At 36.2% G+C, this 18348-nt stretch overlaps 1 protein-coding gene across 1 annotated transcript in view; it reads right to left on the bottom strand.

Moving 5' to 3' along the window:
- MRVI1 (murine retrovirus integration site 1 homolog) overlaps positions 1-18348 on the bottom strand; it is a 66849-nt gene that overhangs the window by 12039 nt on the left and 36462 nt on the right. The window contains exons 7-15 of the mRNA XM_010563790.1: positions 14664-14837; positions 13600-13677; positions 13110-13159; positions 12638-12679; positions 10887-11480; positions 8481-8559; positions 5345-5465; positions 2584-2614; positions 1345-1485 (exon numbers count right to left, since the gene is read on the bottom strand). Of these exons, the coding sequence (XP_010562092.1) occupies positions 1345-1485; positions 2584-2614; positions 5345-5465; positions 8481-8559; positions 10887-11480; positions 12638-12679; positions 13110-13159; positions 13600-13677; positions 14664-14837 (1310 nt within the window). The remainder of the gene's footprint in view (positions 1-1344; positions 1486-2583; positions 2615-5344; positions 5466-8480; positions 8560-10886; positions 11481-12637; positions 12680-13109; positions 13160-13599; positions 13678-14663; positions 14838-18348) is intronic.

Here is an 18348-nt window from a genome sequence, read left to right as displayed (position 1 = left end):
TATGATACAGATTATACAGAAACCATCACTTCATTTAATTGCTTGTTATTTTATTCCATTATATAGAACACAAGCTTTCATATGAATGGCAGTTTCCACTTTGTTATAAATTATGTAAAAAAACTTGTAAAAGCCAGACTGTAGAATGTGAACTGCATAAAGAAGGAAAAAGCTGATCACATGTGTCTCTTGCTGGCAACATGGTCCTTGGTGCCTACTTAGGGATTCTTAACAGAAATACATGTCAAATCTAACAGACTAATTGCTTTCAGTTTCAAGAGCCCTTATACACTAGTTGTAACAATGTGTATGTATACAAAATACTATAATAAACAAACCCCTGAGATTTAATAGGTTGTTTCTGCTTGGTCTTTAAACAGAGAACAGAAGGAAGAGCAACAAAATATTCAAACCTTTTTTTTTCAGGAACAATTAATCTGGAAATGCAGATTTGAAATTCCAGATGAAAAGATGTAAATATCACAATCTTTTTTTAATTGTATCCTTTCTTGCCTGATGATGTTGATGATGTTCTTGATAAAGTAAATGGAAGAATCACGTTCTCCTAACTATTTCTCAAAAGTATGGCAGCACCTCCTTGTAATATGCAAATTGGGTCTACAGGTATTTCATTTAGCAGCATGGTATCTAAGCATCCCTTCCTTTTTTGGAAAAAACTGTGCACAGCACATAAGTTGATACATCTCAAAGACATATTTGTCATTTCAGTTAGAAAATCCAGAGAAAGCTGGCAAGGACTGAAATCTACTGCTGATAAAAGAACATCAGGGACAGCTGGAATGAAAGTGTATTCAGGCCCAAAACCTCATCCTGAGATTGTATGTATTCCTTAAGTAATCGTCACTGTTTCCTTTCCTGTATCGCCTTCTACTATCTGCAGTTAAGAGGTCTTTCCAGTCACAAATCTCAGGACTCAGGCTTCAGATCACTCCAGTATCTCACCTAACTGGACACCTCACTAAAGAAGGTCTTGCCCAGGAGAGCATGGATCAGTGCTTAAATTGCAGTTCTGAATGCTCTTAGCTTTGTCACAGGCTTATTCCAAGAACTGAACAGCAAATTCATAGTATTTATTCCTGAAGTCTGCTAGACGTAGGGCAACATCCTTTATGCATTTCCAGCAATGGTAGCCTACTCTGGTAGAAAATGATCTCTCTTGTGTAGAGTGGTAGGCAGCTTACAGTAAGGAGCTCAAGCAGCAGAAAATGAAGTTTTGGGGCTGAATTTACAATAGGTATCAGCAAGCATAGCCACACATATTTCAAATGTGTGTGCACTTTCATGTCCACTATAATTCAGAAAAAGAATTATTGTTGTTCTTACCGTAATGGCTGCTTTAAAGTTTTCCAGTTCCTTCTCAGCATTCTCTTCAGTGAGATTTCTTTCTCTCTCTGCTTGGTTAATTCTAGATTCCAAGGTATAACTATCATTTCTAAAGGCCAAGGAAAGTTGTACAAATACATTCTGTTTGGATTAAAAAAGGCACTTTTAAATAAGTGTCACAATAATGTAATTTCCAATAACAAGTTATGAATAATGTATGTGTTTAACAAACTCTGGTGCTTAAATAAGTATTGAAACAGAAAATTGAAAATATTTTTTAAATTAGATTGTTTAAAAAAAATTACTTGTCTTTACTTCCTCTAAAATATGAATAAACGTGTTGCTGCCTCTTTTCCTGAATGTTTTTCTGGGAGATCAGTAGAGCAGAGACACAATGAAGGAAGCAGCCTACCAGAAGTATCAGAATCACAATGGATCTGTTTTCTAGCTGGACTTCCTCCAAGGGTCCCCAAGGTTTTAAAACAGATAATCTGTGCAGAGGAAGTCCAGGGATGAGCTCACCATTAGCATTGTTTTACCTAAGGGATAAACACCTATCACTGAAGCCAGCAAAAGATTAAGTGCTAACATTTTTATTCTCTTGCACCCTGTTTTTAAAGATTGTTTCTTTCTTTACCAAATGCATTATTTCTTTGGATTAAGACTTTGCAAAGCACAAGGCACCAAGAGTTCCATTAGATTGGAGCTATGTAAATAAAGATCTTTTTCTTGACTAGTATATGAAAAAAGAGAAGAAACAAAGCCAGCAAGCTAAAGAGCAACCTAAAAAAAAAAATATTGGCTTGAACTGAAAAAGTAAAAATTATGTAAACTAACTGCAAGATATCATCAAAAACTGCCCCAAAGCTCCTATTGGCCAGTACAAAAATGCAATTTAACTAATTTAGTTTCTGGTCTCATTGAAGTAGTAAAAAAACTGAGATTAAAGTAGATTATAGTGATTTCCAAAATGAATGCATATTTTATTACAAAGAATGCACAAGCAAGTGTTTTATTTATTCCTAATCTAAGTCTTTTTACAGTTTATATTGCCTGGGACAATTGCCCATATTTCATAAAATTTTTCTTTTGATTGAGCTCAATATGGCTTTTTTCTGAGAAATAGTTTTTGGAAAAAAAATATCCCATTACCTGGTTCTAATAACCACCCTTAGACTTACAGTAACCACTTAAAATTGAGGCATATGTCTAAAATAATGAGTTTAAGAACATACTTACCTCAACTTCTTTTTCAGTAAGTGGAGGGGAGCTAGAAATAAAAGCAAAAAATTCAGTTTAATTAGCTTTGTCTTTAAAAACAAAGCTATTGTAATATTTACTCAAGAAGAACAACAAAAGACATCCTCCCCTTAAATATTTTATGGTTTATTTTGGTGAAACCAGTATTTAATTAATTCAGTTGTACTTGTTATGACTAAACCCCCTGGGTTTTTTTTAAAAGCAACAGCACAGTATCACCTGAGTATTGGTGAAAACACCAAAGTTTCTGGCAACTGCAAATATCACTACATTGTGATAAATTGCGAGTACAAGAGCAAGACAGAAGTTACCCTTTTGGAGTTGCGGGTGACTTAATACGCTATACTTTGGATTATTATCTTTACCCATTTTCCTTCTGTTAACAGGTGAAACCTCATGATGTTGATCACATATGGGCAGAATTCAAAACCCAGCTCACTGCATACTGAACTATGCTGTTTTGGCTGCTAACTTTGTTAGAAGTTAGCTAACAATGATTCTGACCATGATTCTGACACTGACAAAATATACGTTTGAGTTTTATGAGTGTTCCACCACAAGAATGACTACTGACTGTACAAAAACTAGAAAAATTTACCAAAATGCAGCTTCATAGAATACTATAAAAGAAATGAGATAGACAACATTATACTGCAAGACCTCGCTTAAAGGCAGTCATCCCATGTGTTTGAATTTACAAGTTCTTAATCCTTGTACTTGTTCCAAAACAGCAAAGAGCTATTCAGTTTTATGCAAGTGAATAGAGATGAGAAACATCTGAAAGAAATGACAGGAGCTGTATATACAAATTCTAGTGGATGCCAGTGATAGAAGTTGTGGTTGACATACCTATCATGTACTGTGCAGACAGGATACTTTCAGAAAATTCAAATATTATTGTAATATTCATTGCACCATTAACCCAAGTATAGAAATCAATGCATCTGGCATCAATGAGCAGCAGATTTTTCTTGTTGGGTAGAATAATATTGATACTTAGAGTAGTGACTAGAAAAAGGGAGGCCAGTATGTCCCCTGTGTCAGAAAAACATTTTGTGCCTAAAGTGTTAGTATTCCTATTACTTATTGTTATTCTAGGAGGAAGCCTACTAGAAGGAGTAGTCCTTCTAGAAGGAAGTTCAAGCATCTGTATATGTTATATAACACAGCACAGGATGCTAAAATTTGTGTCTTTCCTTTGGCTGGGAACATTCTGAGAAATTTATCATAAGAATGAAAAGTTATGTGTGTACTTGTTCAATAGATTAAGCCAACTGAGTAAAGAATATTACCTGAAAAACAGAAGTTCTGTATATTATCTGATCCTCAAAGCAAGTTCAGCATTCACTTATTTTGTACTTAGCTATGAAATTACTTTTCTTTTCAGTAGTTGATTACAATCAAGCAATGGTCTCTTAGAACTTCTTCATGTCATGCATTCATTTGTATAAAATGTTGTATGTAACAGTTCCTTCATGACAAATGTTAAGCATTTATTTCATCTGCACAGAGAACACTTATTGACTGCTTCAAATGACTGAAGGCCTTTGGTATTTATACTATAAAAACACATGGGTGAATTTAGGAAAAGTTTTGGCCAAATATGTTTGGAATTGTTTTAATGTCTAATAAGCATTTTTGGTTATGGTTTTATCTCTCTCAAAGAAGAGGCTTATGCAGAAATATGGAAGAAGCTTAGTTTTGTTCTAATGCAATACAAAATAAAATATGCTCAGTCTCTAAAGTTACCAGTGGTGCAAGGTATGCAAGGCATGTGGTCATAAATGCTTCATTTGAGATTTCTTCCCTATATTTCTTGGGCCAGAGCAAAATATTATCTGAAATTATGGACTTTTGTATCATTTTAAACATAAATCTTCCCCGCAAAAGGAAAATTCCACTTAAATTCTGTCAAGAAAATGTTAAATTTGGATAGTAGTAAAGTCAAATCAGAATGAAAATTGGTATTCTTAAAGGTCTGGACAAACACCTGGCAGGTATAGTTTATTTTGACTCTACCTCAGTAAAGTATGGACCAGGGGATTCCCTTGCTATAGTTACATTGCATTATGCAACAATAGCTCTAGTTTCAAATGATTTCTTGTATGGTGCTGCCCTACACATCTATAACACGCAGACATACTGTTTCAGATTGCATAAGATAGAAAGCAGAAACTCCTGAGCCATGGCAGGTGTTAAGCAATCTGTTGACAAGTGCCTACTTGCACAGCCCAAGATCAGGGAATTCGCAAGCCAGTCCTTCAACTATGTTTGCAAAATAAACTCCATTTTCCTGAAAAATCATCACCTGCATAAAAACTGCAGAATTCTTACATGCCCAAATTTTACCACTGAAAAGCATTATCTGGCCTGATACTTTTCTGGGGAAAAGAAATACTAACATTTTCAATATGAATTTATATCTGCAGCAGCAATCCTGAAAACCAGGAGTGGACAGACCAGTGGAAAAACCTGTATAAAAATGTACTTGTAGCATGCAAGTTAGGTTACAGACTTTTTATGTAGAACTTACAAACTAATTTTAAAACTTGGACAGTTACTGGAAGTTGGTACACTCACCAAATTTTTTTCAGAAAAACTGTGTTGCACATTTTAAGATGCAGCAACTTCTCTACTCATATGGATCCCCTATGAACGGAACTCCATAAAGGGAGCTCACTGGATACCATTAGTGTGCCTTCCCCCAGATGATGTCTTTCTACTTCTAATGAGCTTTTACCTTCCTGGAAGCGATTTGTGCACTCGTAGTTTTCGCAGCAATACATCAGGAATGCTGGGCATGACGTCAGAGCTATTCTTTGTCTCTTCCTCTTCAGTGGGGGAAGGGAGAGGTGAAGGGCCTAAAGACATTTTCAGATAAAAAACTTTTAATGTTATTTGAGAAGTCATGCATTAACTATCAATAGTCAGCATCTCAGAGCCGAATGGGACCTTGAAAAGGACACAGTTAGGCTAAAAAGTCAATGATGCTTTCACCCCAACTCTACTGGGAGCAAAAGTGAACAAGAAGAAAAGGTCCATCCCTTCACGCAGAATGTTACTTCCTTTACAGTGTATAGTGATACATCACTCATCTCTCCTTTACTGCTAAAGATCCCCGTCTTCCTTTTGAGCAGTGGCAACAAAAGTAATCAGTATAATTGTCATCCTTTATGTAGAAAGACTGAAGTAATATGAATTCTGACAGTCTCTAATGCACTGAGAAATAATTATTTTATTAGTATTTTTCCTAGAAGTCAAACTGATCCCAAATTCATTACTGGAACATCTAACCTAACATTTTCCATTTGTGCTTTACCAGTACAGTTACATTATTTCTTGAATATTTTAGCTTAGATTTTGTAATAGAGGGCTGTCATTTTCTAAGGCTTTAAATGCCACCTGCCAAGATGAATTCTAGTATAATGTACTATGCTACAGATTTTGTGCACCACTTACGGTGATGAATCTACAACATGTACTTGTTTGCAATGCACGTTCACTGAAACAGGACATAAAGGTTATAATTACATTCTCTACTTCTGTCACTTTCATAAGGACCAAGATATGTCTCAAACTTTTAAAAAAAATTATATTACTTAACTTTTTAATCTTCATTTTATTTAATTTCATATATAATTTTCCCCAAGTTTTGCCTGTGACGGTAGTTGGTTGAGTGATCTCTCCCTGTCCTTAATTTGACCTACGAGCCTTTTGTTACATTTTCTCTCCCCTGTCCAGTTGAGGAGGGGGAGTGATAGAGTGGCTGCATGGTGCTTAGTTGCTGGCTGGGATTAAACCATGACAATAATAATTCCCCTATCTCCTTCTATCTTGCCAGAATTTAATGAAGGACTCTCCTATAGGAAAGTTAGGTTCCCCAGTCTGAATCTCAGAAGGTATCTTCATACAGGTCTCCTATTCATTTGGTGTAAGAGAAAGATTCTTAGACTTGCAAAACAAATAGTGTGAAAAAGCTCAAATTTTATAGACATGGAAAGCGTTAACGTGAAAGACAGAAAAGAATGGGAGATTCTTTCTAGCTACATTTTAGTTCTGTGCATTTCCTTTATATTTAAAAATTCCAGTGTTTACTTAAGAACAGTCATGTGTGTCCCCATAAAAAGCCAGCCTGATACCACAATGCCTCCAGATCTAATACATCCCACTTATCTAAGCTTCTGTAGATGCAAAGTTGTGTTTACTCAGATGAGCACAACAACTTGGCATTGATAGCAAAACATGATGGAGCCAGTATATTTGATTCATAACAGTAATAATGAAGTATCTGGCTATTTCCTATTGTTTAAGCAAAGTTACTACTGCAGTTAAAAAGCATAAGGTGACTTTTATGACAATGTAAGGAAGTAAGTCTCCCTAACAAATGAACTAAGGATTTGACCCCTCACTTCTTTTCCCCTCTGAGGAGAAGGACTTGACCCTTAATGTTCTGGCTATCATTTAGATAAGTTACTAGACTTTAAAATGATGCTCATGAGACATTGGTTGAAAAGCTGGATAAAATGATGCTTAGCTTTTCATAATGTTTTACTCAAAAGTTTCAGATCTGCCAAAATTATCTAACAGGTTGGTAAAATGGCAACTATTTTACACTTTCAAACACAGCCTGCTAAATATTTTCTAGGAAATGATATATTAGCAGAGTGACAGGAATAATATTACTATATCTAAGAATCCAAAGATATAATCACTAAATGCAGAAAGAGGACAAGAAGTCTCTTTAATCTTGTTTCATTCAGACTGAAGATGAGTCTGTTTCCAGAGATAACATGAGATGTAATCTCAGCCATCTCCCTATGTAACAGAAACTTTAAGGCCTTATGAAACAGTCCCAAAGCAAATCTAATACTGTTCCTTTTGCTAATTCATAGGAAAAATGGAAATTGTCTTTGGATCAAATCTTGGACCATCAGCTTCAGCTCCTTTCATATTAACCATCTCCATTTCAGTTAATGTGGCCTTAAAAACACTCTGAACAAGTCTTGACTTAACTACTTTCAAACAAATGTACAGCTTTGGTTTAAGTATTTTCAACTGATTGCTCAGCACTACTGCTATTTAGTTCTTCCAGTTGTTGAATTGTCCTCAGGATTATAACTTTGCTCTTTATTTCTATTCTGAATCTTTTTTAGATGCTGCCTACAGGCATCAAATCTCAATTGCTTGTGTTAGACTGGAAAAAAAATTTGGTGTCAGATTTCTGTTTCCTCATTTATGTAGAGTTTTAAGCCTTTTCCTTATTAAAAAACATATAAATTGAGCTAAACCCCCACACACACTTATTGCAAGGCATATTTTTCCAGTCCTTCAATCACATTTATGTCTCTTCTCTGGCCTTACTCTTACCTATCCACATTGACGTAGAGCTGTAGACCACGCATGAACATGCCATTTCAATATTTGCCACACATATACTAAAATAAAAAAAGCAGGAAAAAAGCATTCCATCTCTTATTTATACTTGCAGGGATCAAATTCACCCTTACGGCCACAATATCTTGCAGAGGTCACATCCATTCAATCCATCACTGCTGAAACTTTTTTTCAGAAAGTCACTGAAACTTGAGACAGTCCTCCATCTATTAAGTACAAGCTAGACTCTGTTCCAGGTATGGATCTTTTCATTTGGTTGTAATAATACCTACAGTATCTTCTTGGCTCAGGTCATCAAGAAATTCAGGTACTTCCATTATTGGTCTCTCTTATTCATCATTTACTACCCTCCTCCATGACTGCTTCATTACAACTACTATTGCAATTGAAGAAAAAGACTTTTTTTTCCCCTCCATATTAGTCAATTATAAAAATCAGTGTATAACAAACAAACACCCCTTCCAGCTTTTATGATACTGCACCTTTTTCCTGTTCAGCTGCTTCACTAAGTTCAGGAAGTTTAAGTCCAACTAAATTTTGATTTCTCATCAAAATATGCTCCTGTTAAGAAAAACAGTAACATTTCTAATTAACTTAACTAGAAATCTCAATTTAAATATCCCTGCCATGTGAAGACTAAATATAACATTTACTTTAGTTAATAAACATAATGGAGATATTTATATTAAGCTATAGTCAGATGCTACATTGCATGGATACATGTACATTCACACACACACACACACCCTTAAACATCAGATATTTCAAATTTTATACATGCATTATTTAGAAAAATTCCTCATCATGTAAACAGAGATTTGCAACATGTGGCCCTTAGTCAAGTAGAAAAATTGAGTTTTGGTAAATGAGAGTTTTAGTAAATGAGAGCAAAAAGAGCAATTTTGGATATAGCCATAGTAATAAGTAAGTATCCCAGAAAGGAGAGAAAATTCAGAAAACCAGACATATGAGACTTTGCCACTTTGACTCAATTCAGTAGAATTTATTCACACCAAAGCTTAGTATGCTACAGCTGAAGTTAATACTTCACTGTTAATGTACTCTGCCTCTATTTCTTACAGGTAGGGAAGACTGTACTCTCAAGGATTAAACTTTGTTATCTTTTCTCCTTCTATCATCTCCTCATTTTCTACTTTCATATTCTCAGGTATGTTTAAAATTCACAAACACCTGCTTTTGTTTATAAGTAGACAATTCCTACTGGGGACAGAGTTCAAATCTCACCTAACTGGAATTATATATCATGTTGTATTAATTTTCTGATTCTAGCTACTATTTGGGCTTAACAGCTGCTAGGACTTTTAAAGTTATATGGCTCAAGTGTCTCTATAATCAAAACTTCCAGTACGTATATGCTAAGAGTATGTGTGTTATATAAACAGGAAAAGACGAATAACTAAGCTACCATTCCCAAGCAATACAATGGGAATGAATTAACCAAAGTGCGGAATTTTAGGTCCTCACTTGTCAGCCCTGTGTTCATCTTAAAATATTAACTACTAGAGATCAAAGAAAATATTCATATTAGGCTGTTAAGGAAACCACTACAGGAAAAAGAAAAAACTGCTTTTTTTTTTCTCCTTTCAAAGGTAATTTTTGCTATATACACATGGTAGTTGCTTTATGATGGTGGTTTATCATTTCATGACATTTCTACTTTTTTCAATACACTGATTAATTCTTAGGGTTTAATTCTTAATTTTTACCAATCATTTAGACAATCATTTAACAACAGATTAGTTCATAGATTTCGCCGTCCAAGTCTGTCCTTCAAGTAGCTGACACATTTGCACCATGTTAGAATTAGGAACTGTAAGTCTGGCCATCCTCTACTTGCCCTGGCTCTCAGAGACACCCAGTTTTAAAACTTGGGATGCTTTGAGACATTTTCTGAGAATGTCAATAAGCAAAAAGTCATAGCAAAACAATTTCCTGTCCCCTGAGATCTTGCAAATGTAATGTTACTGCAAAGGTTAGTATTCTTGAATGACAGGACTATTGCCCTTAGAAGGGAGAATAGCAACCAAGACTCAAAACCACTCAGCTGAACAAAGTAAAAGTGATCTTTAAATCCAAAGAAAGTTTACAAATAGTATATGATACACAGAGGCTTGTAAGCCCTTAAACAAGAGCATAGTAACTGTCTACAAACTTCAGTTAAAGATTTCTGTTTATACACAGGTCTCAGCCCACTTATACAGAAATCAGTCAATTAGTCAATGTATTGTGAGTCTGTGAATCTGAGGACAATTCCAAAGGAGCGGAAAAAGCATATCACAGGGAAGCAAAGGAAGTAAAAAAGCCTAAGTGACCCTTTTAAAGAGAATGTTGTTACATCCTGAGGAAGGAAAGATTCTTCAGATCTAAAATTCATTTTAGAAATCAAAATAGATCACTTTAGTACCAAGTACATTTTACAAATGACATGATTGTTTATCAACTGTTTCCTGTTTATAGGTCATGTAAATGATATAAAAATGAGATATATTGTGTTTTAAGACTCACCTTTCTGTCACAATGAAAGCAATTAGTACTTTCTTGACAGAAGTATTACAACTTTTTTCTGGGGGCCAAAACCTGCATATGCACATACATATGTGCATATTGAAGATACCACAGTGCAGTTGATGCATATTTGAAGAGAACTAAGAAATAGAATAATTCCATACAATTTAGTTACAGGTTACAATTTGCTAAAGTTGCAAAGGAAAAACACAACACAATTCTGTATTGATTTTGCTGAAACTGTTTCCCATTATATTACTGTATGTTTCTTGCAATGATAAAAATAATGCTAAGCAAGTTGAAAGTTTAATAAGATATGAAAATAAATTTAAAACAGGATACAAATGATGACTACAACTTACCTCTCTGAGCTTTGTCAATTTCTGCATTCGAACTGGTTGAACTTGGATTTGAAGGTCTTTGAATGCTTTTAATTGATTGGTGGATTTATTACCAACAACAAAGCTTTTATCTTCCTCAGATGGTAATTTTAAAGGTGTTTTATCCTTCTGTCCAGGCTCCAAGCTATCCCATGATACAGCCCGTAGTAGAGGAGGACGTACTCCACACAGTTTAAATTCTGGTTTACATGAAACTTTATGGTCCCTCATTTCTGGAACAGGAATTTTTAGCTTCGAGTCTATATTTCCTACTCCTGGTCCTGGTAGATGGGTTCTTAAAGGAACATCATTATCTTTTGCTTTCTTGAGGAATGACTTTCCAAGTTCATTTTCACAAACATTCATGCAAGTGTTAAGAGACGTTCTGCCACCATCACCACCTGAAGGGGAGCATTTAGGTAAAGTATCCATATGTTTACGTGGATCAAAGTTTTCTTTTTGTTCTGAGAGCTTCTCTTTGGAGTTTTCAAAACCAGCAGAACGAGGAACCAACCTTCCCTGAGAAATCTTTCTTTGATCATTCTGCCTTCGATCAATTAATCCTTTTGCAGCATTCTGAAAGTAGAGGGTCACACATCAAACAGAGAAACAAGTGCAGATTTCTCTTTTCCCCTGCTCAAGGACAGATTTTCACTGTAAAAAGCCATTTCCTTTTCAGGGACATATGCTTTTAAATATGCACTGTTGACAAGAGAAATAATTTTTAAAAGGCGCTTGAAAGCACACTGCATTGGGAATCTTTCCTCTGAACTTTTGAGATAACCTCCTGCCATTCCAGAGTCCATTATAGTCAAGTTTCTCATCATCTTAACGTAAGGTTTGTCAGAGTACACACCTTTAACCTTGTATCTTATAGCACTATTACTTTCCTTTGATTGTTTTCCATGAGTCCCTCACTTCCCAAGGGAAAAAACCATGGGCTTGTACACTAAGTTAAAGCACATATTGTAATTTCTCTCTTCTTTCTTTGTGTGCAGTACCATAGATTATAATTTGGCTGAAATCTCTACAGGAGAACAGGCAAAAGTATGTTTGCATATACCTTGGCTACTTTGGTGCAGAATCTGTAATCTGTACAGAATCTGCCCCTTTGTCTAAGGGCAGCTGTGTCAGCAATTTAAGGCAACCAACATACAAACTGTGGGCTCTGCCTTAGATATATTACTACTCCTCTCCTTTATAGTTACTGCTCCAAAATTCTGCTGCCATACTGGTTTTTCTAAGTATTGCCTAATCCACTCACAGCAAAAATCTCTTTAAAGGGCCATCTGATATTACCTAAAACAAATTAGGAAGCATTCATATAAACTGCTCCACCAATACTTTTGTGAAGCAGTAACATCCCCTCAGTGGTGCAGAACACGAGGTACAGTAATGTCTTCCACTGAACCAAAGGGATCTGGAAGACGATGTCTGCCTAAAACACCAGCATACCCCAAAGTGGCTATAGTAGATATTTATACTTTACTTATAAAGGTATTTCTTATATCGATTTTAATTGAGCTAGGGCAGGGTGCATGATAGGATGTAAAGGCTAGCTGTAAGGCTATTGTCCTCCACTACATTTGCAGGTGCTTCACAGTTTCCTAGAGCAATATAATTTTTCTTTTCACTCAGTGAGCAGTCTTTTAGCCTTTTTAGTCACATAAATAAGTCACGTGTGCTAAACCAAACGGGCAGATTTTGTTCAACACTTGATGTGAAACACTTACCTCTGCAGTTTGCCTGTCATCCTCTTTGACAGTTCTGATATTCTAGCAAAAAAGGAATAAAAAAGTTGCCTTACAAGGTTATCTTTCACAACTATGCTGCAAATATTAGATATAGATATTAATGGACGAACTTCAAATCTCTTAATTTTTACACTGCTTGTCACATTTATTTAGGAAGTAATTTTAGGGATTAGTTTTTCCATAGATTAGGATTATATTGGATCTTTTTCCATTTTCTACACTTAACAGATCTCTATGATCCTTCAGTGCTTGTCACCTCATGGATTTTTGTCTTCAGAGTAAACATTTATTAGTCCCTCACTCTGCAGAAAAAACGTATCAATAATCCAGTCTTGGCATATAAAATAGTATTCAAAACATTCGATTTTCCTCAGGGACTAACAGGACAGCATAGTGTAAAATAGTACTGTAATAACCAGGTTACTTTGCAGACTATACAGCTCCTTCTTACCTGCCCTGGAGATACTGACTCGACACTAGTGGTTGTGCATGCATCAGACCCTAGAAAGACACGCACATAATTAGGGCACATCCTGATGTTTTGCTCAAAATTTTTACTACTACAGCATTAGCAAACACACACATGCACAGTTCCACATAATATATTAAGGACAAAATTTAAATGTGGAAAACGCTATTTAAAAGGAGAAAAAAATTATCTAAAATATAGTCAGTGAAAGATCATTAAAGCTTCTCAAAACTCCATTACTGAAAAGAATAAAAAATTAGAACATGTAACCTAGCAGCACCACAGGAATAAAAACACAATAGAAAAAATATATATACGTAAAAATATATATTGTGGGCATTCATGAGCTTTGTCATATTCAGGAGGAGATGCTTGAATCTACAGATTTTAACATCTCCTCAAGAAATATTAAAAAATATATTTTTGGTGAGCTTTTGTAAGTTAAAGTTTGAGCCTGCATAGATCATTTTACCTGATGGAACTGGAAGACTGAGAGAGTTGCTCCGAGATGCTACTGGTGAAACTTTAGGACTAAGTGTAGGGGAAACAGCTTCATTAAAACAAAGACAAAAACAAAAAAAAAAGGTAATTTTACTTTCTAGGCTTGTAGCTTCTGAATTTTTAAAATTCAGGTAAGATTAAAATGTGAATCTCATAATCATCAGTCCTGTGTTTGTCCAAAACCTGACAAGTCATTTTAATTGTCATGTTGTTCTTGGCAACTAGGAACTTAGAGTAGGTTTTATCTTGTATACCTGCCATAAACTAATAGAATTCTGTTGATACACAGAATGCTTATTCTCCTCAGTTTTCTGATACTGTAAGCACTTCAGAGAAATAGATACAAGAGTGGGATTCACAAGGAATTTAGAAAAAAAAGAGGAAGATTTAATTTTAAAAAGTATAGTTGTTTTTTCCTCCAGAGAGTGTCAAGCCAATTTTAAGAGAGAACTTTGTTTTGAATTGACATTTCAGAGCTAAATGAAAGTTCTACTTCAAGATAACATGGCATTTTGTCCTAGTTCACAAACACTTCATATGAAGAGGGAAAAAAATAATTTCAGTTGACATTCTAGAACAAAACATTTTATTCTGCTGTTTTGAAAGGAGGATCTGGTCCAATTAGCTTAGTTTATGACTATGTTCAGAATAAAAGTCTGTGTAATCATGTCTGAGGGGAATGTTTTTTCAGTAGTATGAATTTTGCCATTAATATTTCATTTTATGTACAATAGGAACTTTAGGAAGAAAATCTTCACAAACAGAAATTTGTGACCATTTTTTAGATTTCAACAGAAATACTTCATGTTTTCCTGTTACAGTGTTTGCAGTGTGTCATTCAGGCAATTAAAAACTTTACACCATCTTCCACTAATACATCTGAATATAAAAATTGGTCATTTCTGTTTTATATGGAATTGTGAGGAGGGGCAGAGGGATTCTGACCTTTGAATTAACAAAGTGTATTTATACAGTAGCAATGTATGCATTACAGTAGATGCTTATTTGTGCCTTTGCAGATGAATCTGCACCTACCTGTGGGTGATTCCTGAAGGCTGCTTCTTGACTTTCTGCCTCTGCGCATTAGAAACCTCTCGCTCACTTTCTTTGCTTCTTCTAGTAATTCAAGGTTCTTCTTTTTGTCTTCCTCTGATATTTTGACATCTGGTAGCTGATCATTTACCAGATCAATCACATGACCGCTGTTGTCTGGGTAGAAAACATCAGAATTAAGAGCTGTACCTCATATTTCCAGATATGTTGTGGAATTTCGGAGTGACAAGTACAAAACATATCTATAAATTTAGATTTGAGCTTGCATTTAACAAACATTAATGTCTGCTCATTTCTGATGTTCTTATATTCTCAAGTTTAGAGCAAGTCCTCAAAAACACAGATAACCCACTAAGATTAAGATACTATGATCAAAGATGCTCTGATATGTGAAACTGGCTTTTCCAGCTGTGTCCCCAATACAGTTTTTCTAATTCATTAGTAAAAGTGGCATTAGATCCATCTCAACTAGCAGTCATGGCATTTCTGTTGTAGATTCTGTTTTTCCATGGATTTTGTATGTCCATTTTTTCATGACTAAGATCCCACAAACTCACCTGGCAAAGATTTATGCCCACTAGTTTTAACATACAGGTGATTCCATCAAGTAATCTATAAAATAAAGTGCAGGGTTTGGAAGTATAAAGATTTTATTCTATGCAGATAGAATAGCTTTTCCCACAAATGCAGAAGCAACAGTAAAGCTGCATCTGGCAAAGCTGCAGGCAGAAGAAGTTGAATAGCTAAAGTCTAAAAATTATAAAGCTATTTCAAAAAGCAGATCAATCTCTACCATGTGGTAGACCTCCAAGAATTTTCCAAAGGAATTGCAAATCCCGTTAGAGTATCCAATGGTTAAAGAAGGCATTGTCAGAGATTGCTTTTCCTCTTGCCCACTTACGTGGTTATGTTAGATACGTGACCCAGGAGAATGCATGGACCACAAACTGAAAGCCACTGCCTTACACTTAGACCTTTAGGTTAATGCATTGTTTTCTAAACAATTTTTAATTAGTTACAGAAAGAACCCATTAATCCCTGGATTCCAAACTGGCCAAACCCACTAATCTTTGAGCACTAATTTTTATGATTCTCCAGGCTATGATTAAGCAAAGAACGTCGCCTGTTGTCAGAAAGGCCCTTTCTGTGTGAGTTGGTATGAATGGCTTCTATAAGCATCTAGGCTTGTATGGAGAAACAGTTACCTGAAGACAACAGGCCAAAGACAGGAAACATATATGCTGACAAGGTAGTGTGTGCAAGTTTTTCATGGGTTGATAAACTCTGCAGACTAGTAAGCTTGTTGGATCTGCAAGAACTGATAAATAGATCACCAAGAGTCTGCTTAATCTGTACAAGGCCACTGGCACGCACTAGCATCAACAACAGGCTGCAGGTCAGACATTTATTCTCAGGTAACTATGAGAAAATTTGTGACTGTGTGAGTAAACTAACTGTATGAGTGAATGTGACTCTTTTGTGTGAAGAGTTATCTGGCATTAATAACAACTTGATCAAATTAACAACAGCTTAGTGAACAAAATGTGCTCTAAGAAATATCAGTTGTGACTGTCTCTCTCCCCTGCTTGTTGCCTCTATGAGGGAAGAGGGCATTTATAACACTGTTTTGCAATAAGAACAACTTACTAAAGAACAGCTTGGGTGAGGGAGAGGGAAGTCATCATGTAATATGAGAAAAATATTTTTAAATTTGGCAAGAGCCATTACAGAACAATCAGTCTCCAGAAAATATAAGGACATAAGTAAGCAGCAAAAACTCAAGGGTTTTTTGTTTGTGGGTGTGGTGTTGTTTGTTTTTTTGGGGGGTTGTTGGGGGTTTTTTTGGGTGGGGTTGGGGTTGTTTGTGGTTTGTTTTTAATTTCCATAAATTTAGTTCCATTTCAAGGCTGTCAAAAAGCATGCCCACAGATTGGATATTCTTAAAGCAATCTATTTTTAATGAAATATCTGTTTGTTTTACACTAAGATTTGTGTGTTGAAAGTTTGAGAGAGGGACCTCCCATGGCACATTCCTTGGGCCAGCAAAAGAGGAGAGCTGCAAGGCATGGTAATTTCTGTCTTCCTTGCGCAGATAAGTTTTCCTCACTATACTCAACATTGTTGCCTTTTTATATTTCCCTTGTCTTCTGCCTCTTCACCACTTCCATTTCCCTTCCTCTTTGCTGCCATTTCCTCTTTTTCCATGAATTCCCTTTAGTTTCTCCTGCTGCGTCCCATCTCAGCACCTGCTTACAAATGACAAGTGTTCAAAGAATCACTTGTTAATTATTTCAGGTCTACCAGTTTATGATTTTGTACATGTCCATTAAATTACATTTCTTTCAGCCAAGTCAGACCTCCAACAGGAGACATTTTGTAACAGGTTTAATTAGAAAATGCCTAACTTATAAAAGCAACATCTTAGAGTCATAGAGTAATTCAGGTTGGAAAGGACTGTTGGAGGTCATCTAGTCCAGCCTGTTCAAAGCAGAATGAGTGGTGTAATCAGACCAGGTTGCTGGTCTTTCAAGACAATCTGGTCTTGAAAAACCTCTAAGGATGGAGATGCAAAACGTCTCTGGACAGATTGTTCTAATGCTTGTCTTTATAGTGAGTGAAAAGTTGTTCTTTATACCCACTTAGAACTTCGCTTGTTTCAGATTATGGCCATTGCCTCTTGTCGTCCTGCCATGGGCCTGGATCCATTTTCTTGATAATCTTCTCATTGGTATTGAAAGGCTGTATTAGGTTTCCCCTAAAGCCATCTCTTCTCCAGGCTAAATTAGGCCAGCTCCTTCAGCCTTCCCTCAAAAGGCAAGTGTTTCAGCCCCTGAACCATCTTTGTGGCCCTCCATTGGACTCACTCCCATTTATCAACACTCTTCTTTCACTGGAGGTCCCAAAACCAGGTGGAGTTTTCTGGATGCAGTCTAATGAGTGCTAAGTAAAAGGGAATGAACGCTTTCCTTGATCTATTGGCTAAGCTTCTCTTAGTACAGTCCACGACACTGTTAGCCCTCTCTGCTGCAAGGGCGCACTGCTGGTTCATGTTCAACCTGCTGTCTACCAAGGCGTCCAGGCCTTTTTTAGCAGAGCAGCTTTCCAGCCATCCATCCCCCAGCCTGTACCTACTGCAAGGGGTTATTCCTTACGAGATGTAGGACTCCAAATTTGTCTTTGCTGAATGTCATAAAGTTCCTACTGGCTCATTCCTCCAGCCTGTCTAGGTCTCTGAATTGCAGCACTGCCCTCAAGCATATATTAATTAATCTCTGCCAATTTGATTTCATCCGCTAATTTGATAAGAGTGCACTCCAGCCTCCTCCAGGTCATTGATAAAGATTGAAAGCACAACTCATTTTCTTGAGTGGGTTCCAAAACACAGCCAAAGGCCAGCCACAGCAGCTGAAACAGAAAGCAGGCTTGAAGCAAAGCTCTGTCTCCAGCAGAAGGACATCTGGAAAGGTTTTTGTTTCTTTCAGAGAACCCTCTCCTTTTGCTAACATCTAGGGAGCATATGACCAACCAACCAGTCACTACCGTCAGAGCCAAACTATCCAGCCAATGTTTTACCTGTCCAGTTGTCCACTCATCCAGATCATCAAGTCCTAATTTGGATACCAAACGGGGGGGGGGGGGGGGGGGGGGGGGGGGCTGTTGTGGCTCC

This window comes from Haliaeetus leucocephalus, unplaced genomic scaffold (assembly GCF_000737465.1).
Source record: "Haliaeetus leucocephalus isolate CR32 unplaced genomic scaffold, Haliaeetus_leucocephalus-4.0 Scaffold173, whole genome shotgun sequence".
Classification (NCBI taxonomy): domain Eukaryota; kingdom Metazoa; phylum Chordata; class Aves; order Accipitriformes; family Accipitridae; genus Haliaeetus; species Haliaeetus leucocephalus.
Note: the sequence above shows the minus strand (reverse complement) of the source record. Positions and strands in the feature narration are given on the sequence as shown.